The 26,348-nt window shown below is 52.6% G+C and overlaps 1 protein-coding gene across 8 annotated transcripts in view; it reads right to left on the reverse strand.

Moving 5' to 3' along the window:
- The window catches only part of ACSF3 (acyl-CoA synthetase family member 3), a 67,226-nt gene that overhangs the window by 16,804 nt on the left and 24,074 nt on the right, over positions 1-26,348 (reverse strand). For all 8 annotated transcript variants that reach the window (XM_075039806.1, XM_075039805.1, XM_075039807.1 and 5 more), the window contains one exon: positions 13,018-13,144. In XM_075039806.1, the coding sequence (XP_074895907.1) occupies positions 13,018-13,144 (127 nt within the window). The remainder of the gene's footprint in view (positions 1-13,017; positions 13,145-26,348) is intronic.

Raw genomic sequence — 26,348 nt, forward strand, 5'->3', positions numbered from 1 at the left:
GAAACCATCTCCCCTCCCCAGCATCTACCAGGGCTCCTGTTTGCTCGGGTGCTGCCTGGGTGCAGTGCAAAAGCCTTTCCCAGCGACCCAGCCGAGCCACCGGCACCAGCTCTCCGCTGGGAGAAGTGCCGGCACCGCACTTCTCGAACCAGCAGCTATCCCGGCACCGGCAGCGCCGGCGCAGCGCCTCAACGCTCTCGCTGGCAGCAGCCCTACCTATCTGCTACCCATCTTGCTGTCAAAACCCTTCAGCGGAGCCCGGGAGCAGAAGAGAGGAGAACGGCTCGGCAGCTGCAGAGATGGGTTCCCGTGGTTGCGAAGAGGCAGGTCAGCTCGGAAAGGAGCCGGCTGCTCTCCTTGCAGGTCTCGTCAACCGGTGCACGGTGCCAGAGAGCCTGGCGAGCCCCGGTGCCGATGCTCTGCCGGGTCGGGGGTGATGGGTTTCCTAGCAAACCCCAGCCCAAAGCCTCCTCAAGGTCCAGAGCAAGCTCTTGGGAAGAGCCCTTCACCCTCTGGTCAGATGAAGGAGCTGCCCCGAGGGGTCTGGATGAGGCCTCTCGCCCTCCAGACATGGGCTGCACAGCCACCGAGCTCAGCCCAGCACGGGGAGGTGGTGGGAGCCCCGGCGGGAGGTGCGGACATCCAAAGACACCGATATAACGAGGATGATACCGGTTGCTCCCACGCCTCCCCCCCAAAACGATATCTGAGAGTAATAGGTGGCTGTCACGCTTTGCGGGCCACCGTCCACTGAGGCAGAGCGAGATTTCGAAGCTGTTACAGATTTCTACCTGCGTGAAACCTGGAGGTAATTTAATGGCTCACGAGAAAGGAAATAAATCTATTAGAACGGAATCGCTGTTTGTTTACGTATCTTGCCATGAACATCACCACGAGCAGCAGCAGCAGCAGGTGTATGTGCAAGCACCATTTATTTACATAATAAAATTGCCAAGTAGATTTGTAGCTCAGGGGCATCCTTGCCTTTCCGTGCGCGTGCCTAACTCCCATTAGCACTAATGGCAGGCGCTGTGTGCTCAGCAAGCGGGGAACAGACCCTCCGACTGCCCTAATGGCTGGTACTAAGAGATGGAGGGATGCAGACATCTCAATGTGTCGGTTCCTCTCCTCTGACTCAGCCAGGGGATGGGAATTGCACCGCAGCTTCAAGCTGCTTTGCAGTCCTCCCCATCTGCGAGAGCTGTCGGGTCTGCTGCGAGCCGCCCGCTCCTGGAAGAGAGGGGGTTAAGTAACTGACTCCCCACTCTCAAAACTTCTCCAGAGACCCCTGAAGCATCCAGCACAAGGGAAAAAGAAAAGCAGAAAAAAAAAACCCAGTCTGGAATGAATTCCTGTCATGCTCTGCAACAGGGAAGTTTGTTTGTATTCCACAGGCAGCAGCGCTGAGCCTGCTGTCAGAGCCACGCTGGGAGAAAGGGCAAAACCCTGCCGAGATGAAAGAATGTGAAGCACTGGTACAGCTTCCCCTGGCATTTACACCTGGAAAAAAAAAAAAAAAATCACTCAAGGGCATCTCACAAAGAGCTGTGCTAACAAGGCACTCCTCCCCACGCTGTGTGGCTACATCGGTGGAGCGGGAGATGGAGCGGTGCCGGGAACATTGGCAGCATCTCCAGGTACCTGGGAGGGGAAAGCTGCAGATAAGACAAGTCTGATTTCAACCCAGTAATCCTGAGCCGTGCTCTCCCCCACTCTGCTTCCAGCGAGGGGACAGGGGGAGTCAGGGACTTGCTGCCGGACAGACGAGGAATGCAGCTACCCCTTGTCTTAGCTGATAAATCAGTGAGACCTTCCCCTCCCACTTGTGTTTTTTTAAAGGTTCCTTTGAGTTTATTGTACCTCTCAGGCAGCTGGGTGAGAAGCCAGGATGATGCTTGCTGACCCCGTGCTGCACCCGGGTCTGCCCTCGTGGCTGCTTGCACATCGTATTCCCTTCGCCATCCCGAAGCCTGTTCGGTGCAAATCTCCCCCTCCACGCTCTGCTCTGCAACCCCGACCCGGCTGCTGTGAGTGGGCTCAGGCCACCACGCAGACCTGCCTCTGCTCGCAAGAGGACTTCTCTCCTGGGGACCTTGCTCAATCAGAGCTTTGCTGAGCACAGGAGGGAAGGCAAGGCAGTATTTAGGCAAGGGCAGACGAAGCCCTTGTGTCACTTTGTCCTGCTGCACCATGCCTTCACGCAGGATTCACCCCAAGGGTGCAAAGGGCTGGTTTAAGGCTGGCAGGGGTGCTGCCAGCTCTCTGAAATCCACAGATGAACAGAGCTAGCAGCTTCAGCTTCACCTGCAGACACATTAGGGGAGCTCGGAAAGCATCGTCCACTGCATCCCCTCCAAATCCCAAACCCTCTCCCACCCCCTGCGAGATGAGCTTCCCAGCATGCCCAAATGGCCAGCAGGTTTTGGCTAGCAAATACAAAGGCCCATCTCCATCCTATTGTTTTGGGGCCTCGGGGATTGCTGCATATGGTCCCTGCTCCAGCCTTGGCTTGGGTTGGCATCAGAACCCCTCAGACGACATATGCCAGCAGTGTCCCGGGCACCAGCTTTCAGCCAGGAGAGGCCAGCACCAAATGGATTAACAGAAAACTCAGACTTTGGCAACGACCGGCAGCACCCTGGGTCCTGCCTGCCCTTGGCAGAGGTGCTGTACCTCGGTTCTGGGTACGCTCCGCACATGTAGCTCAGCATGACCAGGAGCCTCTCCAAGCACATCGCAGACCCGAAGGACGAGCGGCAGACGAAGACTCCCCAGGCTGCACCCCCTGCTCCAAGGGTGCCATACTCCTCTAATGGAAAATAGCAGATAAACCAGCCGAGCCTTTGAACGTTTCTGCAAGCCAGGCGGCCAAGACTTTGTAGGTTCGCTCGTCATTAGCAGGAACTCATGGGTGACTGATATGACACAAGTAGGCTGGGCGGAGGGAGCCCCCCCGCTGCCTACAGCCAGAATTACTGCAGATGGGTTTGCCCAGAGGACAAGCCAGAAAAGAAAATGGGTAAGTAAAAATGAAAAACGTTTTTTTTTCACATTAGCATTTAAATATTTATAGAAATCCCTGCAGACAAAGAGATGAAAAAGAAAACTCAAAGACTAATAAATAAGTAAGTGCTCCAAGGTGTGGCAGCCCAGCTGAACGTGGCTGCCACTCAGCTGGCGAAACTTTGAACAGCGCGGTAACCATGCGTGCACAGCTAAAAATAATAATTGTAATAATAAAAACATTAAGACTAAACACCTCTGCTTTGGCTTCTGCCCTCTGCAGAACAGCTGAGGGATCAATTACACCTTAGCTAAAGAGAGCACTACTTCTTCTTTTCCATGCTGTGACCTGTCCCAGTCTCTGCTGAGACAAATTATTAAATAAAACAGAGATACTGAGGGGAGGATGTTGACTAAGAGAGGCAGTGGTGGGATAGGAGGAAAGATATCTGCCTTAAATTGTTTGCTTAAATATACAGAAGCCTATACTTTTGCTTACAGCATAATAACATTAGTTGTAAGTAAATATGCTCTCAATTGTCTTGAGCAAAACCCAGAGGGAGGACTCTTGTCAAAAGTAAAGAGCCTCTCAAAGCCAGAGATGTTCAGCTCGTCTTCAAGTGCTATTACCAGCCCAACAAAATACCCAACACAAACCTCACCACTTAATGATGCCTGGCCTTGGAGCATGCCTGTTAAAAGTGATCCCTCGCTTTCCTGTGCTGAGGAAGGAAGGAAATCAGGCCACTGGTTACCCGGCTCGTCCTACGAGCCGTAATCAATTTGAGCAATTCCCCGACCCTGCTCCACTTTCGGCTGTGCCGGGTTATGTAAATCAAATGCCAAAAACCGTTCAGCAAGCTAAACAGATTGTGCGGGCACCAGCAGAGTGCCTCAAGCAATGGGAAACCCAGCAAACGAGGAGGAAGGGAAAGTTGAGGACACAAAATAAGGCAGAAAAATGATAGATGGCCAAAGGTGGAAGGAAGGCCTATTTTCAACAAATTTCCTCTTGAGCTGGGCATCTCTGGTGACAGGCAAGTGTCAGGACTGAAGATAACCCCCATCACCACCCCAAGCTTGAAGAACAGGCGTCCCCATGGCCAGCGAAGCAGCCTTTCGCACCCGTGTGCTGCTTTAGGGGAAGCTCCTGGTGCGAGATGCCATGCAAAGAAGCCCACCAGGACATGACGAGTGTGTGCGGCAGCTGGGAAATGGACCCACAGGACCATCAAACGCAAAAACCGCAGCACAACTGCTTGAGCATCCCTGCCGAGCAGCTCCGGCTCTCTGCCCCAACCTCCTTCAGCCTCTACAAGGTGAAGCTGCTATGGAAGCTCTGAGTGAGCAAACTAGCAGGTTTAACTCCTGCCAGACTGTTGCCAGAGTGAAACCTCCATCCCAAGAGCTGGGCATGGTAGCTTGAACAGGATGAGGCCAGGCAGCAGCAGGCTTGGCTTGGCAAGGAACCGAAGAGCGAAGCACAAACGGTCTGTACATAGATCACAACTCTCGTTTGGAGCAGTGAGTTGCCAGTCTGGCATCTGCAAAGCTGAATGCTGTTTGGATTTTGGGTGATCGCTTCAACATTCAGTCTTAATCGTTACCTTTCGTACCCTGATGCTCTCTTCTGGGGTACGGTAAATCCACCCCCTCGGTCACTGCTGTAGACAACCCTCTGCAGCATTTATCCTTCCTGCTGAAGAGGATTTCCAAAGCCCTGTGGTCATGGGGCGATCAGCGACAGTAAAGACACTACAAACACTAGTCTTCACAGTGCCCAGGCCATGAGCACGGACCAGTGAAAAGCCCTGGGGCCCCGTTCCAGCCATACTCAAGACAATACATGTTTTGACAGTGCCTGCGATAGGACCATGGTCCTGTCCTCTGCACGACTGCTCACGGATCTCACTCAGCTGATTTGATACTGACCTTTCCCTACGGCGTTTTTAATTTTGCACTGGAGGAGACATGCTATTTATATAGCAGTAAGTAGCCACTTGAAAGAAAGCCTTGCCAATGATCCAACGGGCTCTGCCAAGTACCATGAGAAAGATGATTGTTCAGCCCATTTCTTTACCACATACTGCGCTCAATCCTCCACTTCCCCTCTTAACCCACTCGCCGGCTTGCAATTCTCCTGCTAGATCTTCTGACAGGCTTGCAGAGCCCAGCTTGACGTCTCTACAACATAGACCAGCCGGAGCTCCGGCCAGGACTCCTTGCACTAATCCCTGGGATGGGAAGGGAAGAGTCACTGCCAGCGGTCAGAACCTGAACGAGCCCTTCTCCCTTCCAGCTGCAAAAGCAGCTCTGCCCTAGCACAGCTTGAAAGGTAAAAGCAAATAGAGGCTGCAAGGGAACAGCCTGGATTTTGGAGATGTGGGTGCCTGCTGTTCCCACCAACTCTCAGCTGGGGTGCAATTGCTCCACGCCTCTGAAAATTGGACTCTGTGTAGCAGAGGTTCTCAAACAAGTATAGGATTGGCATCCAAGATGTTTGATACAACTAGAGCAGAGCTTTGTAGAGAGTAAACAAATCCTGTGCCAAAAGCTCCTCTCATTTACAGCTACCAAAATCCCAAGTCACTCTCTGAACTGCTGAAAACATCAGCCTCGCAAGCAGTCAAGGAAACATAGGATTTCATTTTGCTGTGTCCTGACAACCCTAAGACTTCCAGCCATTGGGCAAACCTGGCAATATTGTCTCCCCGAAGAGAAAGAATAAATACTGAGGCAGGAAGCAGAAAAAGTGAATTCTCTCTCCACGGTGTTAGAAGTGTGTGTATATAAGGAACATTTTGAGATTATAATGGAATCTTTACACCATGCCATCTTTATGTTTTTACTTCTAGAAACACCTCTTAAAAGAGGGCTGGGCTGGAAACGTGAGCCCAGCGCACGGGTGGTCTGGCTTCACCGGAGAGGCTGCCCGGTAGGTGCCTGCAGCCTCTGCTCCTGCCCCATGAAGATCCAGTGGGATATCCTTCCCAAAGCAGCACACGGAGCTGTGTTTGGGGCATGCTTGGTGGTTTTTTGGGGTGTCCTTTCATGTCCTTTCATTTGTGGGAACGTGGGTCCAAGTTCTAAGCCGCTGGCAGAGGAGGCAGGTGAGCACTGCCACCCTGCCTGACTCGTGAGTTTAAGCTACACCAGACTCAAGAAGAAGCTCCTTCAGCCCAGCCTCGGAGGGAGCCAACGCTTCATCCGGTGGGCTTACCAAACCGGTAAGTCACATCATCTGCAGCGCATTATAATTAAGGAATCATTTCTTTAAAAATAGAATTTGCATTAACTAGATTTGTGACTAGGAAAGACACTGCAAACAAACAGAAAACCTGCAGATTAGGATGCTAATTAGATGCACTTCTATTTATAATCTGCCTTGATCAGGCTAAAGTATTTTCTGTTTCAGGTGTCAGTGCTACACCCACGAATGTAAGCAATTCCCCTGGCAGGGAAACACCTGCTTGTCTCTGGGGACAGGCAAGTGCCAGGGGAAAAGCCTGTGCTGGAGGGACGGGGTGTACCTCGCTTGCTACTTCTCCTGCCCCTTCTCCTTGGAGAGCGGCCCGAGAGGAGGAATGGGTTGTGTTCGGCCAAGGATGACCTGCCCAGGGCGCTTCCTACAAACACCAGATTTCTCTGCGCTGGAAAACTGCAGGCAGCTTTGCCTTTTCCGTCAGAAGCGGTGGGGTGGAAATCTCCAAAGAGCCGGGGCTGGGAATGGCAAGGATCTGGGGCTGGGAATGGCAAGGATCTGCAGCTGGTGCCAGCAGACCTACCCAGCTATGGACTGGAGAGCTCAGGCTGGAGAGGACAGACGGACACCAGAGAGGTCCCTGAAACCGGTCTGAGAGAATCACTGGGCTTCTTCCCTTCACTGGGGATTCACAGCTGCAGCAAGAGTAGGTCCCATTTCTGGAGCGACCTGGGAACTGCAGTGCTGAGTAGGATGCTCCCAGCGAAGCCAAGGCTTGTCCTCGGTGCCCGAGTTTGTAGATCACGGTGGAAAGGCCTGAGCTGAGAGGATGGCGTGTTCGGCAAGCACAGACAGATGCACAGCATGCTGCCGACTGCCCAAGCTTGGCAGCATCTGAAAGCCTGCCAGAACTGATGGGTGCTTCTCATTTCTCCTGATGATGTCTTCTTCCCGATAAACTACCTCTTTTTTTTTTTTTTCTTCCCCTGGAGCTCCCTCTTTCACTGCAGAACATCGAGAAGCAATAAAGAGAGAGCAGGTCCACCCTGTTCTCCTTCTCTTCTAAGGCCTTCAATAATGGCATATGGGAAGTCTTTTGGGCCATAGGAATTATTGTTCGTGAGAGTCTGGGGGGTCTGTGACCTGCATAAAAGGATCTAGCAAAACTTCAGTGATAAACTAGGACATAGCAATGTGAAAAACAGCTATAAGGTTGTTTTTTTAAATGCAGCTTAAGGAAAGAAACTTAAAAGATATGAGTCATCATTCTGAAATGTGCATCAAACAAGTTAAATAACTCTTACTTTCTTAACGACATATTAATCAAAGTGCATTGATTCTTGAATCAGATTCTACTACCAACAAGCTTTCTATCTTCTCCATCCTGATGCATGCATTAAGAGAGTTTTATTCTGACAGATACAATATAGCAATCAATAAAATCTTATTATATGGAGCTGAGATACATGGATTTGTTGCAGGATTTATGCACTACTTTCAAACCTGGTGCTATTTCATGTCTCAGCCTTAACCTGTAATTGAAAATAAATCTCCCCGAATACACCAGATTCTAATTTTCTGGATGTATGGGCAAATGTGAATGGAAGCCGGCCTTCCCTCAGGGAGAAGTCTGCTTTCTGATCCTATCACTCCCCCTGTGCACACCACTGTATTGCCAGATTCCTCCAGAGAAAGAACCCTGCCTGGCCCTGCGCAGGCAGGAGAACACGCGGGCAAAGGGGTAGCGCCTTGGCACTGCGCTGTGCAACTCCACAACGCTCCCAAACCCTCTGTCCCCTTCCTCACGCCTCCGAAGCCGCTCGCTGCCTGACGATCGCTGCCTCCTGGGCAGAGATAACGCAATCTGACAGTGCCAGAGCCTGAGCGACACGAGCATCGCAAGGCTGGGACGGATGAATAAAGATCAGGGAGCGGGATGACGAGGGAAGCTGGTGTTTGCCTGCTGCTTTCCTCCGGCTCCCAGGGTTTGCTCAGCGATTGCTCATAGAATCATAGAATAGTTTGGGTTGGAAGGGACATTTAAAGGTCATCTAGTCCAACCCCCCTGCAACGAGCAGGGACATCTTCAAGGAGACCAGGTTGCTCAGAGCCCCGTCCAACCTGACCTTGAATGTTTCCAGGGATGGGGCATCCACCACCTCTCTGGGCAACCTGTGCCAGCGTTTCACCACCCCCAGCATAAAAAATTTCTTCCTTCCTTATTTCTTTCTTTCCTTCTTCCTGCTCAGCGGCACGTGAGCGTGCTCGGAGATTGCCTCTCACCTCGCAGGGCGCAGGACAGCTGGGAAGGTATCGCAGCGACAGGAGAGAGACGGCCGTAGGCATTTTTCCTTTGGGTTTGTCTTGGTCTCCGAGGGCTCGGTGCCGCTTGGATGTATGACAGCAGGTGGATACCCAGCAGTCTCCCTGGAAATGGCTGGAGGGGACTTTGATCTAAGCAGCTCTGTCAACAGCGTTAGTACAATAAAAATAATCAAATTCACTCAGATGGAAATGAGAGAGATGGAGAGATAGGCAGACAACGGTGCAAATCAGAGGGAATAAAGAGGACGGGAGCAACAGTAAATCACCTACGCAACACCACAAGTTCACATGCTTCTCAAAAGAGCCACGATCTTGAATGCATCAAAAAGTCACTGCAGCATCACGCCTTTTTGTCTGCGTTTTTTTTCCCATAACACACACACACACACATACTCGTTCCTTCTCTAACTGGAGGCACAAAACCAGCATGTTTGCAGAGGGATGCCTGCACAGGCTTCCCGCATGGAACACACACGGTGTTTGCCTCTCGCCCCCGGGGGAGGAAACACAGGTTTGCAATTGTTGCACTAAATGCCTGGTCTTTCCGAGATTTCCCTAGAAACCGAGCAGGGAGCTGCAGGAGCACACTGTGGAGATAGTGCTGGTGGCCAGAGTCTGCAGCGCTATTTTTTGTCTCCCGTCATGGAGGGAATGACCATCCCCAATGCTCAACATGAGGTTGTTTTCTTGGGGAAGATGGTTTCATGGGAGAAAAGGGGATTTTGATAAAGGAGCTGTCAATCAGAAAGGAAAATGGCTGCTGCCATTAAGTGTTGACTCTTTTTTTGGTTCCTATACTTTTCTGAAAAAAAAACCCACGATAACTCAATTTACAGGAACAGCAACCAGAAACAGAGAATTGGCCTGAGGAAGGTACTGGGGAAATAAATGACCTGCAGCCAGAAGACTTAAAAATTCAAGATTCCTTTGTGAGCCCTGCATTGCGGGAAGCAGCCCAGAAAAGCACCCGATGGAACATTTCAGCAGGCACCTTGCAAGGTTTGGGCGCCATCCCTCACCCTGGGGGCAGGGATGGAAGGGAACCGGCACTCAGACCACGTGGGACCCGTGCAGCGGTTCCAGCTTAACTCCGATCACAAAACCAAAGAAGGGAACGAGCTCCGGTGGCTCTTGGCTTGGTGTGTGCAAACTCTGAGGATGGACACCCAGGTAGACCCCCCCCCCCCAAACTGATCATACTTAGCAAAGCCAGTAGGACATGCGACCTCGTGAGACGGCAGCAACGCACGGGGAGGGTACGCGCAAAGCCTGCGTTCGGTGCTCGGCATGTGGAGACATCACGCTGCCTTCTGTTTAATAGTAGGGCGAGTGCCAACCGTGGGACACCCCTTCCCGTGTGCCCTGGCTCCGTGCGATGCCACCTGAGAGCAGTGCCCTTCCAGGGATGGATTCCCAATGAGGTGCAGCGTGAGCAACACGCCAGGTTTCCCCTTGCAATAATTATTTTTCCTTTGCTGACCCGCTGGTTTTTCAGATCACCAATGACAGCCGAGGAGTGACCCGCACTGTCTCCAAATTTACCCGCTCCAAACCTCATCCCTGCCACAGCTGAGTGCGCATTCCCCGTGTCCTTGGGGGACGTGGGGGACCCAGCCACTGCCTGCAATCACACCGTCGTCTGCTTTTGGTGACCTGCAGGTCACTTGGTGGGGACCCACACAAGGGTCTGGCAGCGAGAGGAATGCTAGCACGGAGTCAGAAATACCATCGCCTGGGTTTCAGAAGCACCGTGCACATGCATGCGGCCTCACCTTTAAAACACTGACCTGTATGACCTGCAAATGGCAGATATAGCAGATTATAGACTGGCAGTGGCCAGGCTTTGCCTCTTTCGGATTCTGCCCGTACAATCTCCACTCCAAAGTTAGCCACTGCTGCTTAATGGGAATAATTCACCCTCCAGGTCCCAGTCACTATGACGGGACACAACCTCCTCGGTGCCCTGAAGTGGTTTTTTACCACCACAGGGACATTCGCCATCTCCAGGTGATCTCCAAAGGCTGTCACCGTGGCGGGGGCGGGCAAGGGGTGATGGGGCTTGCTCACGGCACCGCTGGCTAAATGAGGCTTGGGAAAAAAATAGCCCCATCGACCCGACACCCACGAGAGATGAAGCAAGCAGTCAGGAGAGGAACGAAAGGAAAGAAAGGCAAAGAGTGGGGCAACGGGATGGAGAAGAGAGTTAAAAGCCTGCTGTCCTCCCTAGGCAGCTGCGGGGGACATCGGAGAGGCAGCCTGGCCGGGGCTCTGCTGCTGGGGGGGGGTCAGCCAGGCACCACCCGACCTGGCCTGAACCCCCCCATGCCTGTCTCCACTCCCCCCCTTATTTCTAGCTCTGAGCTTTGCTCAGCTAGTGAAAGGGTTAAGTTTAATTTATACTGATTTCTATTTAATATCATTCTCTCCCCGTAGGAGCCGGCAGCTGTGAGCTGATTGTACTCTCTCATTATGCAGTCTGTATCACTAATGGCCTGTGACAAAGGCATGCCATCTTCCCGGCCTTACCCCCGAGAGCCAATTAAACACACATACTCCCTTCCTGTTTGCAGCGCATTACAATGAAATTAAACTGAATTTCAAAATCATTTTCTCCTAAAGACATCTCTTTGCAATAATTAATGCACGCTATTCCTTTGCATCTGAAATATTCATCAGGAGTGTTGACTAAAAAATTTTTAGAGCTGATTGCCCTGCACCCGGCATCGCCTGATGATGCTCCAGTCCCAGCCCACGGTACCCGCCTGGGATGGGGACCCGCGGTGACACTGCCGGCAAGGCAGCTCCGCGTCTGCTTCGGGATAACAATAATAATAAATCACAGCTTCTTCAAGAACCATAAATAAATAAGATTACACAGAAGGCATCAGAAATCCAGCCTGACTCCTGACTTGATGGCACTGCTAACACACAGCGAAAGAGGGGAACGGGAAAGTCGGAGCTGAGTATGTGTTATTAGGCAGAAATAAGCCCTTTCACCCTTTTGCACTCGCAAGATTAATCGGCGGTTTGGCTCGGTGCAGGCAGACAAATGTGCTGCCTGTATTTACCCCGCTGCCCAACCGGCTCCCAGCCGGCGGCAGGGGCGGCAGGAAGGTGGGCACGCCGAAATACCAACCGGCAGCCAGGGCCAGAGCCTGCCAGCCTGTCCTGCGGCTGGTTTAGTATTTAATCTAAATTGCAGAATGGTGCTGGGGGACAGGAACCTCTGGCCAAGGAGGTCTCTGACCGCTCGCCATGCCACGCGCAGAGCGGGAGGCGTAATTTGAAGCACATAACTTATTCACGGCCTGTCACAGCTATTCCATTTGGGAAAAGTCTTCAGCCTGGTATCCTCTTGAATTTGTTATCCCACATGATGGGCAGGATTAGCCGTAAAGAGTTCTCCTCCAAGAACTTGCCGTCCTAGCCACAGCGGCTTCAGGTAGGGACAGTCCTGATGGCATCTGCTGCTATCACAGGATAATAGGATCTTTCTTCTGTTTGCAAATATTTGATAAAACCTACCAAGGTGCACACAGGACCTACCTGCAATAGGTATTATTATAATTAGGGTATTACCTTCTGGTGAAATTTGATTTGAAAGAAGCAAATACCAGAGGTGTTCCCACCCCTGGAAACATTTTATGTTTCAGAAACATTTCTCTTAGTTGAAAGGGAAAGGCAAATGCTGAAAAAACATAGAAGAAGAAACATTTCCTTTGCATTTCCTTAATGTATCATGTAAAAATAAAATGAGTCTTGCTTTCAAATTAAAAGGTCTCTTTATTTGGAAGACTCAGACTTTACACTTTAAAAAAATGTTCTGGCAATTTCAAAATCCCTTCCTGACCCGCTCCCACACTGAAGACACCCGCTGTGATTTTTCCCCAGAAAGTTCAGCTTTCCATCATTAGTACTTTCTGACTGAAAAATGACGGTTCCTTGAAAAGGTCCCTTGCGACGCCGGTGGCCAAGCCCACGACCCCAGCCCACCCCACGCAGCCGCGCTGCCCGTGCTCATGGCTTCGACCCTACACACCTTGTCTTTAAATAGTCAGCCACGACCAGGAGGGCAAACCGCCCCGCAGACACCACGCCAGCGGTGCGAGGGGAGGCAGGATGGATCCAGCGCCTCCGAGCTTAGTGCGGGTTTTCCACTGACATGGTCCCCATCTAAGTTAAGCTAAATCCCACCCGTTTGCAAAGTTAAAGGCCCCAGAAAACATTAAGCATCAGTATATTACGCTCACAACCAAGAAACGCCAAACATACCCCATTACTTGGCTGACTAATTATGGCCAACGCAAGCAAAGCCCCTCCCCGAGCCCGGCTTTCGGAAGCGCGCCCAGCGTGCACCCCCAGCCAGACTGTGACCCCCCCATCTCCAAACACCCCCCAGCAGCCGGGGAACCCCGGGGGACGAACCGGAGCTGCTGCTCACCCCCCTCCCCTCGCTGCCGGACGCTGCGGGGAAACCGTCGTGGTACCTGTTTTGAACCAGCCGTCGGGCGTGAAGGCATCTGCTGTTTCTCTGGGTCTGTTCCAGTACTCGCGGAAGACGGAGGGTCCCTTCACGAGCAGCTCCCCTTCTTGGCCTTCGAGACCCGGTGTCACCTAGGACAAGCACACAGGGAATGCATCCCGGGGAGCGGCAGCGAGCAGTCGTCCCCGCGGCCGCATCCCCTCCACCGCCCGTCCCCCAGCACCACGGCTTGCCAAGCAGCGCGGTGGGGGGACAAGCAGGACGCACGCCACGTGTCCTCCCAGCCTTTACCAACCTCTTTACCTTTACCTGCCGACCTGCAGGACCTCTCTCCTCAGGTGGAAGGGCTCCCTTAAGTGTCTTTGATATTCAAAAGCACTGAAAACATACATTTGTGTTCTATGAAAACGAGAACTGCCATCCTGGAACTGCAATCCAGGCAGGCTGACGCCTTCCAGCTGCTGGTAGAGGAGACCAGAGAGGTTGGGAAATACTCTTGGGAATGGGATGGTCCTTTCTGACCCCTGGATGGCCTGATGGCAGACCGGCTTCACAAGAGCTCTCTGCACCCTGCTCCCACTGCAGCACCCGTCAGCCTCTGCCAAAGTCAGGTTGTCCCCTAGGAAATCATTCAGGAACCCCCCCCATCCCCATTTACTGCCCCCGGAGCCTCAGCACGGTTCAGGGAGTGGGATGCTGGGGGGGCATCAGCAGAGACAGTGTGCTGTGCTTTGCAATCTCCAAGCACCTCGACCAGGGCACCCACTCGCTCAGGGAGCCCGTCTCCCATCTCTCTTTGGCAAGATTTTCCTTCTCCGCGATGGAGGCTCTTGGGGGATAGATGAAAGCAGGTCACGGAGGCCGCGTCCTGGAAGACCCACGCATCCCTGACAACTCCGTGTCCCGTCCCCAGTGTGCTGAAAGGGTGAATAGGTGGCTCAGCTAGGGAAAAAGCGGCCGCAAGGAACACCGGCCACCAGCTGCACCGCTTGGCACTTGCAGCAACCCATCGCTGGGCTGGCAGCGGCGAAGCCCTGCCCTCCCTGGGGAAGGGAAGCACGGACCAGTGTCCCACAGCAACTGGGAGATCGGATCCTGGCCTGATGTTGAAGGCATCACCACCACTCACCCTAGACGTACTAGATTTGCAGTGTCCTCGGGGATGAGAACCATCCTTCTGCCCACCGCAGCCGGGCAATGCAGCCCGTGGGCAGCCGCTGCCAGGCTGGGGGAGGCAGGGGACGATGCGCTCCTGTAACTGTGCCATGCTGCTGTCTGCTCTGTTGATAGATAGAAAACTTCGCTTTCCAAAACTGTCAATCTAACACTTTTTTTTTTCCTGAGGAGGTGGCAGGAAACACCATCTGATTTATTCTCGGGGACACGCGGCTCCTCTCAGGCTCACTGGAAGGCAACGGTTGTAGTGACAACTCGGTACCCTGCAAACCTGCACGGGCAGGTTTTCTATGGCAACAAAACAAATATCCTGCTGTTATGGAAACTGGAGAATCGCAGGAAGGTCACAGACTTGCCTGACATGGCACGGTATCTCATCTCCCCTGCACATACATCGCTTCACAATTATAAGGATGCAGGCAGGCTAAGAGAAGAGGCACTAGAGAGGCACGAATGTCACACCGCTCGTGGGACTGTATTAACCTAAAGTCCTTTGCAGGGAAGATGTGCAAAGCCACTGCCGGGATGGAAGATTACTGCGAGATGTGCTTGTACACATTGCTCCATCCCTTTGCAGAGAACATCCCAGTAACGGGAACTCCGAGCCACTTTGTACTTGAGCTGCTGCAACACGGACGAGATACATCTGGGACCCCGAAAGTCAGCAATGCCAGAAACGCAGCCGCGAGGGAAAGCAGTAATAGCAGAACTGGAGCGCCAGGCAGAATCCCAGGGCAGGGCAGGCTTTGTGTCTCTGTGCAGCCGTTGATGGAAACAAAGCTTCTCTAGCGGAAAATACTTAGAAAGCTGCTTTTAAGGCACAATATTTGTTTTAAGTAATTTCTTCCTCATGGCCTGTCTTGGAGGATGGGGTGACATGAGGATCTCTGCACATACAGCCCAGGCACTTCTACAGAATTGCCTAAATGCCCCCGTGTGTCATGGGCTGGGCTGAGCCCCCAGAGCTCTGGCTGTGCATCATCTCCACTGCCTGGAAGATGCTGCACTGCAGGAGAAAAAGGTCGTTAATGCTGATGACAGGAGTTTAGCTGAACAACGGCAAGGTGAGGATGGTGCTGGTGAGTTCTCCCCAGAGGATCTGAAAGAGGGAACCTGCAGACCAGACTATCCACAAGCAGGACAGCACAGAGAAACCTGTGGTCCAGGAGAGCCCGGGACCAAACCTTTTGCAGCAGCAAAAGGCCAAGAGGGACAAAACCTGCATGGGCAAGCATGGCAGGGACGTGCTGGGTGATGCAGAGGGACCGGCAAGGCAGGGTTTCAGTGCTCTTACAGAGGCTGCGTGTCGTTTTATGATGCAGCTCACTCTTCTCACTCCCTTTTCCTGCTGGTCCAGCCATGGCATCACAAAACAAGCAGCTTCCTTGAGCAACCCAGTGTCCCTGGTGTTCTCGGTTCCAGTTTTGCCCATCAGGTAACCCAGCCCTTACGACCTTGCCAGGGACACCTCTTCCTTCGCAGGGGGACAACTCCACCCTTGTCACCTCCCTGCAAACCCCACTGGAGCCCATCCACCCCCTCTCAGCTAGAGATAACTGGCTATCGAAATTTCCCTCACATTTCGCATTTTAATTACTACTGCGAGCCTCCAAAGTCAACCTCTTTAGCTGTCGGGCTGCTTCTGACTCCCTTGAAAGGGCCGGGGAGGAGGTGGTGGAGGTAAGGACAGCGAGGACCTGCGAACAGCTGCCTGAGCTTCATCTACAGACCCTGCCAGATTTTGTCTTCTGCTTGTCGGCACTGAATGCAAGAACGGGTGTAAATTTGGCTACTCCAAAAGCCTTCAGCCCCAGGCTGCCCGGCTGAGCCCTACCCTGCGCAGGCATTGCACGGTGCCAGCCGGCAGTGCCGGATTACTGCCCCACCTGCACGGCCGGCGCCGTGCCCCGGATCAGAGCAGCAGAGCTGCCCCAGGGACCAATCCTGCACGGTGTTTACCTGCACGCTGCAACGTCTTGTGCGAATCAAGCCTTGAACCAGCTCCAAATTTCTTGTCATATCAACTCAAATTTTGGCAGCGGCTCAACCCACATCTTATCTCGAGCAGAGCTCCTTGGCAGCAGGCACCTCCCTGTTGTGTAATTTAATGATGTTATGGCTGGCTTGCAAACAGTAAAACAGAAAGGCCATGACGTTATCTTAATAGGATTTTGCTTGCTGAACTCCGAATGTCACTGGCACTGCTCCCCAGCGTAGCAGAGGGGATGCAAACCACCCCAGCGCCAGCAGCTTCTGCTGCTTGCAAACAGCATAAATTAAAATTCAAGGTTCAAGGCATTTATCTCCTACAACCTCTTGCATCTGATCCCTGTTAAAACCCCACGTACCCCAAGCTAGCGGGCTGCTAACCCACTTTGGAAGCGGGATTTTGGTGGCAGCAGCATGGCTAGTGTGTTTGTTTCCTTTCCCCGTCAAATCTCAGCGGCACCCGTTGTTGATACGCCGGATCGACGTTGTAAGCAGCTGCTGAAACATCAGATTGCTAATTGCGCAGATATCCTCCTCTCCTAGTGTCATATTTTAATGCACGTTTCAACTGCTTTAATGCATTCGAGCAACTTTAACACCCAGGCGCAGCGTGCCCCCGAAGGTTGCTGTTTGATAGCTTTCTGCTGTAAAACCGATTCGGTGAGTTGAGCTGGGCCAGCCGGCATACTAGATAAGATTACATTTTCCACGCATGAAAATAAAAGGTTGTAATAAATCCTTTGAAGGACTAAATCTGGGTGATTATAAAATGCATATTTTCCCTGCTTCCATTTTACCTCTTTATTAGAAGGAAGCGAGGGCGGTTTGTAAATAGCTGGGAATCCCCGCTTGGCAAGCGGCCCTGGGATTTGTTCAAAGTGGCCATTTGTTTTCTTGCGGTCTCTGATATACGCTGCCCCGCGCTCCTCCGGGAACTGCGGGAGAGGAGCTTGTAATGGCCTTTAATGGAATTAGGGGCCTTTATGGAGGTAGGCTCAGAGCAGCGTGTCTTTCACTGGGAAGCAGGGGAGGCACTGCAGATTCCTAAGCAGAAACATGTGGAAAACACAGAGTGAAAGCTGGAAGGCGAGGCTTGTAAGGGGAGGTAATAACTTGTTATTGGGCTGATAGGATCGGGAGGAAGGCAGACAAGCTTTTAGCAAAAAAACCAAACACCTTCTTCAGGTTGCAAACAGCAGGTTTCAGGGGGACACATTTAACTTCTACCAGACCCTTCCTTCCCCCTGCCCCCCCCAAAATAATCTTCCGAACCTCTTTCCTGGGCGAGTACCAAAGGCTGTGGACCAGAGCATCTTCTCGCAGGAGGGACCTTAAAAGGGACCTTGCAACTCTTGTACTGCAGAAGTGCGAGGCAGTACATTTGCAGGAGAGCGGTTTGCCTGGATGGGGTGAAGCGGAACAGGGAGGAGGGCAGTGCAAGGGGCTCTTCTGGCCCTACAGATCTCATATCATTTTCCTTTCACTCTTCCCTACTTACACTTCTATCCTTGGGTCCCCACTCCTTGTTCCACCCTCCTACCCAGCCACAGCCTGCTTTCCGACTCCTCCGCAGTCCTTGCTCCGTGAAGAACCAGTTCCCCGCACCAAGCCCACTCCTGCAGCTCCCACCACCCTGGTCTCCGAGCAGCCCAGCTTCCTTCACACCACTGTTCTCAGAGTAGGAGAGAACAGCCCGGGGCGTGCACGGGCTGGGCACCATCACCGATGCAACCAAGAAAAGCAAATGCATTTACATTTGTGGGGAGGAAGGAAATGTTTCTGCAGCCCTGCCTCCTCTGCCACAGCCCTACTGTGCTGCTCAGCTTGGAAGTGCTTGGCACTTTTCCCCACCTTGTAAATAAGTGATTACTGTGATGAAAATAATTAAGCAACCTAGCCTTTTAAGTGACTAATAGAAGACAATAATTTATATGTGTGAGGTTTATGGAAGTGATGGAGCCCTTTTAGCAGTTCTCGCAGAGTAGTAACTTTGGGGGGCGGGGGGGAGTTTGGTTGTTTTTTTTAAACATACCGGAGCATGGAAAATAATATAATGAAGCCTGAAGAACTGCCCCAACCTCCCCCCCCCGCACCCCAGGGTTGAGCTGCAGAGCACGGATGCCCTGCCACGCTCACCACCACACTGCTGCTGCAGCTTACCTCCCACCAGCGCTTCCAGACACGTTCCCAGTCCCTCACGAGACCACTCACTCACCCTTTCAAGATTTCGGTGGCCCAGAAAGCGCTGCGATACAGCAAAGCCTTGCCTCAACATGGCATCCAACAGCTCAGCCCCCACCAACCTGGAGAAAGCACAGGAGCTCCAGGCTTTGCCCAGACCTTGCTTTTCCAGACCAGGGGATCACGCCACATCCAGGACTGCTGTGGTGGGTGACGAGGGAGGTGAGTGCTCACCTGCCTCCTAAAAGGAAGCTGGAGACCAATAATCCACTTGACAGTGCCTTTTAATCACTGTCTCCCTGGGCCATATTTGAATGGATGTCCTAGAGGTGTGAGGCTTGCTAGAGCATTACCAAATTCCCAGGCAATCTGAACTCTCATGCACATTCATAATTAAAAATTCCTTGCTAAGTTGCGTGGTTTTGTAAAAGCATTATCGTTCCTCTGAGCTTCGTGTCCTGCAGCATCCTGCAGAAGGCTAGCAGGAGGCAATTTAGACACAGAACAATTTTCCTCCTGCTGCAAAAAGGCAGATTTCTGCTCCTCGGGGACACAGCACAGAGAGAGAAAGAAAAAAAAACCCAACCAAAAAACCCCAAGCCCAGACTGTAATCTACGAGGCCACATTTCACATCTGTTTTTGCAATGTTAACTTTTATAAAAGGGCTGGGAATAACACAATCAATTTACTTTTCATTTTGGAGGGTTATAAATTTAAAAGCAAGGCTAGTGCACAGTGGAGCTGGAACACTGAAACTTATTTTCAAAAAACCCAACCCTCTACTTACAGCAAACGTTGCTCCACTGAAAACAAAAGTGATTGTATATATTTTTAGGCAATACTGATTTTTGAAAGTTACCAGACTGATTAACTCCAGATGATCCCAAAAGAACCACAGAAAACAACCCAAGTTTGGGAAAGGTCAGTCCTCCCTGCCGTTGTTCCACAGACCCAAAACTTCTTGATCTATATTAACACCATAAATTAGACGTGTAACACTATTCCAGAAACGCCAACAGCTCTCCACGCTGCTGTTCTCATCCCTCTTGTTTGCAGGCTTCAGAAGATAATAAACGAGGCGAGATGTCAGCACATCTTCCCACTCCCTCAGCTCTCTTCATTAGAGAAAGGCTCCTGACGTGCCCTCGCAACGCCCGCTCTGATTTTGTGCTCGGGGGAGGCAGAGGACCAGGCAAGGATTCAATTAGTGGCCCACCTTCAGTTCGTTTTTCATAAGCCTCACTTAAAAGTCGAGGTCAGCGAGGCTGTGATGTGCTGTGACTACAGACGATCACGCTGCCCGAGAACCTCTAATTGCTTCCTTGTGCTAAGCCGTCCCGTCACGGCCGGTGCCTCCTCCCTTTGCCTGGAAGGGCAGAGACTGTCCCTTTTTCTTCTGGCCTCTGTGCTTCAGCATCTCCCCCACCACATCCAGGGCTCTTTGGCCAACACCTCCAAGAAATGCTACAGCAGCAACAGCTTCCACGACCCGACAGAAGTCCAACGAGCTTATCACGGGAGGAGGCGGGTTGTAAGCATGGGGGTTGAACCCACAGGTCAGAAGGACTCGGGCGTGAAGTTGCAAAAATCGAAGAGGAACAAGCGCCAGCGACTGCGCTGGCAGGAGACCCGCTTTCATCCCATGCCTCACAACACCAAACATGAACACCCCAGGCTCTCCTGGCACAGGCAAGGATACAGAAAAGGGCTGAAGACCAAAACCAGCCATGATGGGACCAGAGAGGAATCCACCCACCCCTTGTCCTTCACGCTGGGAGAATCAAGACTGCCAGCCTGGTGAAGGGGACCAAGGACACATATCCCAAGTCTTCCCCCTGCTGCAAGGAAGAATGAAAGCATAAAACAATAATAAAGAGATTAACAGAGATCTTGAGGGTGCTATGACAAAGGTTAGCTCAAAGCAAACACTTGTGGAAAGAGGGTTCTTCTTGACAGATGGATTCAATTTCAATGTGCAAGGAAATAGTCTTCTGGGATCAAGGCTGCTCCTGTGATAAGAAAAGTTTTCAGCTGAGAAACAAGGGGACATGATGCTAACATGATCTCTGCCTCCACTTTTACTAGCAGGAAGAAATAAAATACAGCTATGGCCACAAATAAAAAAAAAAATCAGAGGACAGACAGAAAGAAAGGAGGAGATATAAATACATATGAGAATTCAACTACTGACTGAGTTGACTAAGGAACTGGATGTGACCAATGAGAAGCAGCTAAAATGTTTATACAGTAATGAAAGCAGCCTGGGCAACAAACTGGAGAAATTTTAATTACTTGGGCAGGACACAAAACAGGATACTGAGGAGAGGAACATGGTGAAACAGAAATCGTAACTGGAATATACACAACTGCAGTGTCCAACGCTGCGAGGGCTCTGGAAGGAATTTTTGGAAGAAGCAGAGGCAAATGGAAAATGGGAAAAAATGCAGCATGAGCTTACCAAAGGTGGATTGTGCCAGAAAACCTGAGGACTGAAGTTCCAGATAGAAGAAAAGCAGCAGATCTAATCCAGGCTGCCTTCAAGAACATATTCCCCACACTGCCTGCCTGGGAGGTGCCTACTGACAGGAGAGATCACGGGGCTGAGGGCAAGATTCGTGAGGTGGGCAAAGACCCAGGTGGAGGAGACGAAGCCCAAAGCATCCCACGAGCCACTGTGGTAGCCAGCCAGCCTCGTCAGCTAGCCTTTGGCTCTCTGTAGATCAACTTGAATTTCCCCCAAGTCCCAAGGAACAGTTTGACCCTGAATCTCAGCGACCTGCTGTCCTGAGGAAGGCATCCTACGAGGCTTCAGCACCCTATGGCATATCCTGCACCTACAGCAGTGAGCTGCTGATGGGAGGTGGAACTGGGATGCTGGAGGTGAGGTTAACCATCAACAGACCTGTGGGAGGTACCAGGACACAAGGATGGGATGCAGCAGGGACAAGAAAACAGATGAAAAATTGTACCACTGGGAGGAGAGATGTTCTGGAAGTGTAGGAGCACTGAAGTCAAAGAACAAACTGGTTTAGGCTGAGGTCTGATCAGGATAGGAAAGGAACAAACGAGGGTGGCTGCCTGGGACAGCCAGAGACAGGACTCCCTGGGCCAGGTGGTCACATCCCCACCAGCACGTCCATACCTGTTCATTTTCAGGAATGCCAGTCACGGCTGGCACGTGCCTATCTCTAGCCTCAGGAGCTACACGCAGGAGAAGAGCCGGGTACATGTGCACCAGCCGTTTCAAAATACCTGGATGGGTGAGACAGAGGAGATGCCACGCAAGAGGTACCTGTGCAACAGCAACTCCACGCAGGACCTGGCCCAGAGAGGTGCCAAATACCCAAGTCCACAGCACCCACCCCCCACCCATGGGCAGCAGCCATGGGGGTGCCCAGACCTTGGAGGAAGGCTCCAAGACAACCCTGGCAGCTCAGTGACGACCGAGCACCTCCCCACCGGTTCTCTGGAGATCTGGGATGAACGTGAGCGAGGTAAAGCCACTTTTGATCCCCTCCACAGGGGCATCAACGGCCAAGACCTCGGGTCATAACAAAGGGTGACAGTGCCAGCTGCCCCCCAACGCCCGCAGCCCCGCGGAGGTGCTGGCAAGCAGCGGCAAGCTGCTAGCAGATGGCAGAGATGCGGGGGGCACGGGGAGAGGAGGGGCCAGGAGATGCTGGTGGCTTTCGGAAGGGATGGCCACAGCCGAGCCGGTTCCCGTCCAGGACGACAGCTTGCATATGGATAAACAACGAGATAATTACAACCTTTGAGGGGGGGAGAAAAGCCCATGGCTGCAGTGTCCTCCTGCTGCCAGCTCCTGCAACCCATACGTCCCGCACGGCTCCCTTCGCAGCCTCATCACGAGAAAATTACTCGCCATAAAAGCCCTGGCTAGAGCACTGCATTAGATACAGCTGTGAAACCATTTATCTATTGATAGACCCCTATTGTCAGGGACTGGGGTTTGGCTTTCGTATGAGCGAGCAATTTGGAAAAGGAAAAAAAAAAAAATCCAACAAAAATGACAACCCAAAAAACGTATCAACCAACAAACAAACAAATAAAGAAGGAGAGAGACAATACCCGACAGCTTGCAGGGTTTCCAGGCCTCTGCCAGCTGGGAAGCTAAGCGTATGAAATATGCATCGCACTGAACAAAGCAAACTGAAACGTTCAGCGCTGGAGAGCTGTAACCCTTTCCTGTGCGCTGGAGCCAGCCATGGGGAGAGCAAGATCCCCAGGCTGCCAAAAAATTAAGAGGAAAAAAGACCAAGAGAAAAAGCATCCGGGGCCATGGATAAGGATTACTGAGCCTGCCCATATAGAATCACAGAATGGTTTGGGTTGGAAGGGACCTTAAAGATCACCTAGTTCCAACCCCCTGCCATGGGCAGGGACACCTTCCACTAGACCAGGTTGCTCAAAGCCCCGTCCAACCTGGCCTTGAACACTGCCAGGGATGGGGCATCCACAGCTTCCCTGGGCAACCTGTTCCACTGCCTCACCACCCTCACAGTGAAGAACTTCCTCACATCTAATCTAACTCTACTCTTATTCAGTTTAAAGCCATTACCGCTTGTCGTATCACTACAGGACCTACTAAAAAGTCTGTCCCCATCTTTCTTATAAGCCCCCTTTAAGTACTGGAAGGCTGCTCTAAGGTCTCCCCGGAGCCTTCTCTTCTCCAGGCTCAACAACCCCAACTCTCTCAGCCTTTCCTCATAGGAGAGGTGTTCCATTCCTCCGATCATCTTTGTGGCCCTCCTCTGGGCTCGCTCCAACAGGTCCATGTCCTTCTTCTGCTGGGGGCCCCAGAGCTGGCTGCAGTACTGCAGGTGGGGTCTCCCCAGAGTAGAGGGGCAGAATCCCCTCCCTCGACCTGCTGGTCATGCTGATTTGGATGCAGCCCAGGATACGGCTGGCTTTCTGGGCTGCAAACACACATTGCCAGGTCATGTTGGGGGTGTTGGCTGACGAGAAGCTCATGTCCTTCTCCGCAGGGCTGCTCTCAATCCACTCATCACCCAGTCTGTATTTGTGCTTGGGATTGCCCCGACCCATGTGCAGGACCTTGCACTTGGCCTTGTTGAACTTCATGAGGTTTGTACGGGCCCACTTCTCAAGCCTGTCAAGGTCCCTCTGGATGACACCCATTCCCTCCAGCGTGTCAGATGGGCTCAACAGGCAGCTGCTTAAGGTAGCTTAAAAGTTTAGGAACTGCTTCAGACGTGAGTGGCTACAGGAGGAATAGCTGGGATGGCTCAAAGCAGGCAAAGCTGCTGCTGTCCCGACATCCACTGCCACACCTCCGCTCCCCAGGGATGTACGGGAGGAGAAGGACTTCTCCGAGCGCTCGAAGGACAGCATCTCTCCAGGGGACCACGCTCTGCATCACCACGGTCCTGCGCAGGGAGGAGGTGGGGGACACCGTGTCAGGGTGCAGGTCTCGTCTCACACCAGGTTGCAAAGCATCCTCGGCTGGGAACGGACCCTGCAGTGATGGGATCTCATCAGGCTGGGGGATCTCGTCAGGCTGGAGCGCCTTGTTTCGGTGTTGGCAGTGACGATGCAGCTTCAGGCAGGGCACGGCCCGATCACACACGGCTCCATGTCAGCTCAGGAAACCAGCTCGCAGCCCAAGGTGCAGCAACAATTAGCAAGGAAGCGGCATGACAGCCAGCTAGAAAACCTGAGCAAACTGGATGCAACGGAGCACAAAGCTCATGAGAGCTGCAAGGAGATCGGAGGGCTGGAGCACGTGCGTGAAAGGAATCCAGCACTCTCATCAAGGGAAGGGAGAAAATGAAGGGAAGAACAGAGATCCAGCAAACTTTCAGCTAAGTAGATTATTGATCTTCAGGGTGTGCCAGAAACCAGCTTTGCAAATTACAGCAGTCCCCTGCTGCAAGCTCAGGCACTTACCGGATGGCAAAGCAGAAACTCTCCCCACCTCCCCGCTCCTGCCACCCACACGCCTTCCTCTGCCACCGCCACGATGCCGCCGAGCTCCTGTTTGCATCTCACTGCGGCAGGATGCACAAACATGTCCAAAGGGTGATGATGTGAAAGGAAACAGCGCGGCGCCCCAGCATCTAACGGGAGAGACAGTGTTAGTGGGGAAGAAACAGTTCGGAGAAAGTCTGTTGTCTTCTGTTGTCAAGAGGGGGCAGAAGGCAGAAACCTCAGCCCGACGCGAGTGGGGAAGGCGGTGACCTTGTGAGGCTCCGTACAGCTAAGCAAATAATTTCCTTGGCAAAGGCAGGCGCTCTTTCTGCTCACAGTCAGGAGGGTTTCTGCACAGCGGAGCCGAGGTGTGAACGCCTTGCAGATTGCCCTGACAATGCGCCTAACCCCCGGCACGAAGATCACCTGCTCGCAGGAGCCGAGAGGCTGGTGAGAAGAGATGGCTCGGAGCCCAGCTCCTACCGGGGCGCTCAGCATCCCACTCGATCTGCCCCACCGTGCTCGTCCTTAGCCCTCCGTGCTGCCGGACACGGCCGCCCCACAGCACGGCTGCCCCACGCCACGGCCCCGTGTCCTCGCTGCGGCCAGGGCCGGCTCCGGCTTGGCAGTTTCATTATTATCTGTGCAGCCGCACAGATGTGCGCTGCGCTTTCTGTATACAGAGAGAGGTCCCTGCCCTGAAAGTCATATAACTGAAGCAGACGGCAGGCGCTCCCTGTGCCGGCCCGGCTGCCACGAAGTGTTTATTTCCAGCAATCCATTTCACAACATTTGGTAATTTTTCATAGTATCAATGCCAAACTAGAGAGAAATGCCCGGAGCAGGGATGGGACTGGGGATGCTCATATCAAACCAGAGCAGAGTGGGCGCTGGGAGGGCTGCGTGCCTCCTGCCACTGGTCCCACCACCACCGTCCTTCCACCAGAACCCCTCTGCCTTTGGGACGTCCACACCACAGACCTTCCAGCCCTCAACCAACACGCTGGAAGCCTCAGAGCCCTCCTGCGAGGGAGGTGAGGAAGTATTTGTTTATCCCTTCTCATAAGAGGCAAGGAAAAGGCCACGCCAGGGTTGTCGGGTGGCACAGGCAGGGAGGGTGACACCGACCAGGTCTTCTCATCCCAGGGACAGCCCCTCCACCGTGGGGGAGCAGATTTTAAACAAAGCCAGACCTTTCTTTGACTGGTGGAGCATGATGAGCACTCAGACTGTCAGATCCTCCTTGTTTTAAATAAATTCCACTGACGTACTCTCTTCTGACATAAATTATTAACCAAGCATGATGCACACAGTGTGCCAGCAGCAGCATCCAGGGCAGGAACAGGCAGCAGGTGAGGCTTTCTGCCTGCGACTGCAGGTGTGAAGCAGTTAAATTACACCGTCACTGGGAGAAGAAGCGTGCCACCACGGCTGCCACCTGCCCGCCAGCGTGGCCATGCGATAGAAAGTCACACTCCATACCCAGGCCATATAAAAACCAAACTCCTGGCATCTCCACGCGTCCGTCTGTGCCAAGACACACTGAGAGTGGGGACCGTTTTTCCCACCTTGCCACAGCCCTTCTGACAGTCCCAGGGACAGAGGCAGCCGGCTCTGCTCTGCCCCTGGAAATGCTGTGGATGTCCTGGAGGTACCCATCCAGGCACTGTCTCCTAGGGTGGCCCGAAGCAGATGGGACCATTTATCTCCCTTCAGCCTGAAGAAACTCCCAGTTAAGCTGGGGCAAGGTGGGTGAGATGGGGACAGCCCTTCAGAGAGGGACCAACCCATCGGCCAACACCCAGAGGCAAACTACCACCTCCTCACACCCTCCCCAGCTGATGTCTTGAGAATTCACCAGAATATTCAAAAAAACCCAAGGGAGAGCATGACTGAAAACCAGCCATCAGCAAGGGGTGTGGGGCCAACGCCAGCGCTGGTGGGAGCTCCTGGGAGCACTGTGAGATGTCGGTGTGGACCTCAGCCACCTGCGCTGGGGGCTGAAGGGTGTACGTGAGAAACGGCTGGGATAAAAGGGC

The sequence above is a fragment of the Buteo buteo genome, chromosome 11 (genome assembly GCF_964188355.1).
Source record: "Buteo buteo chromosome 11, bButBut1.hap1.1, whole genome shotgun sequence".
In the NCBI taxonomy this organism is placed as follows: Eukaryota; Metazoa; Chordata; class Aves; order Accipitriformes; family Accipitridae; genus Buteo; species Buteo buteo.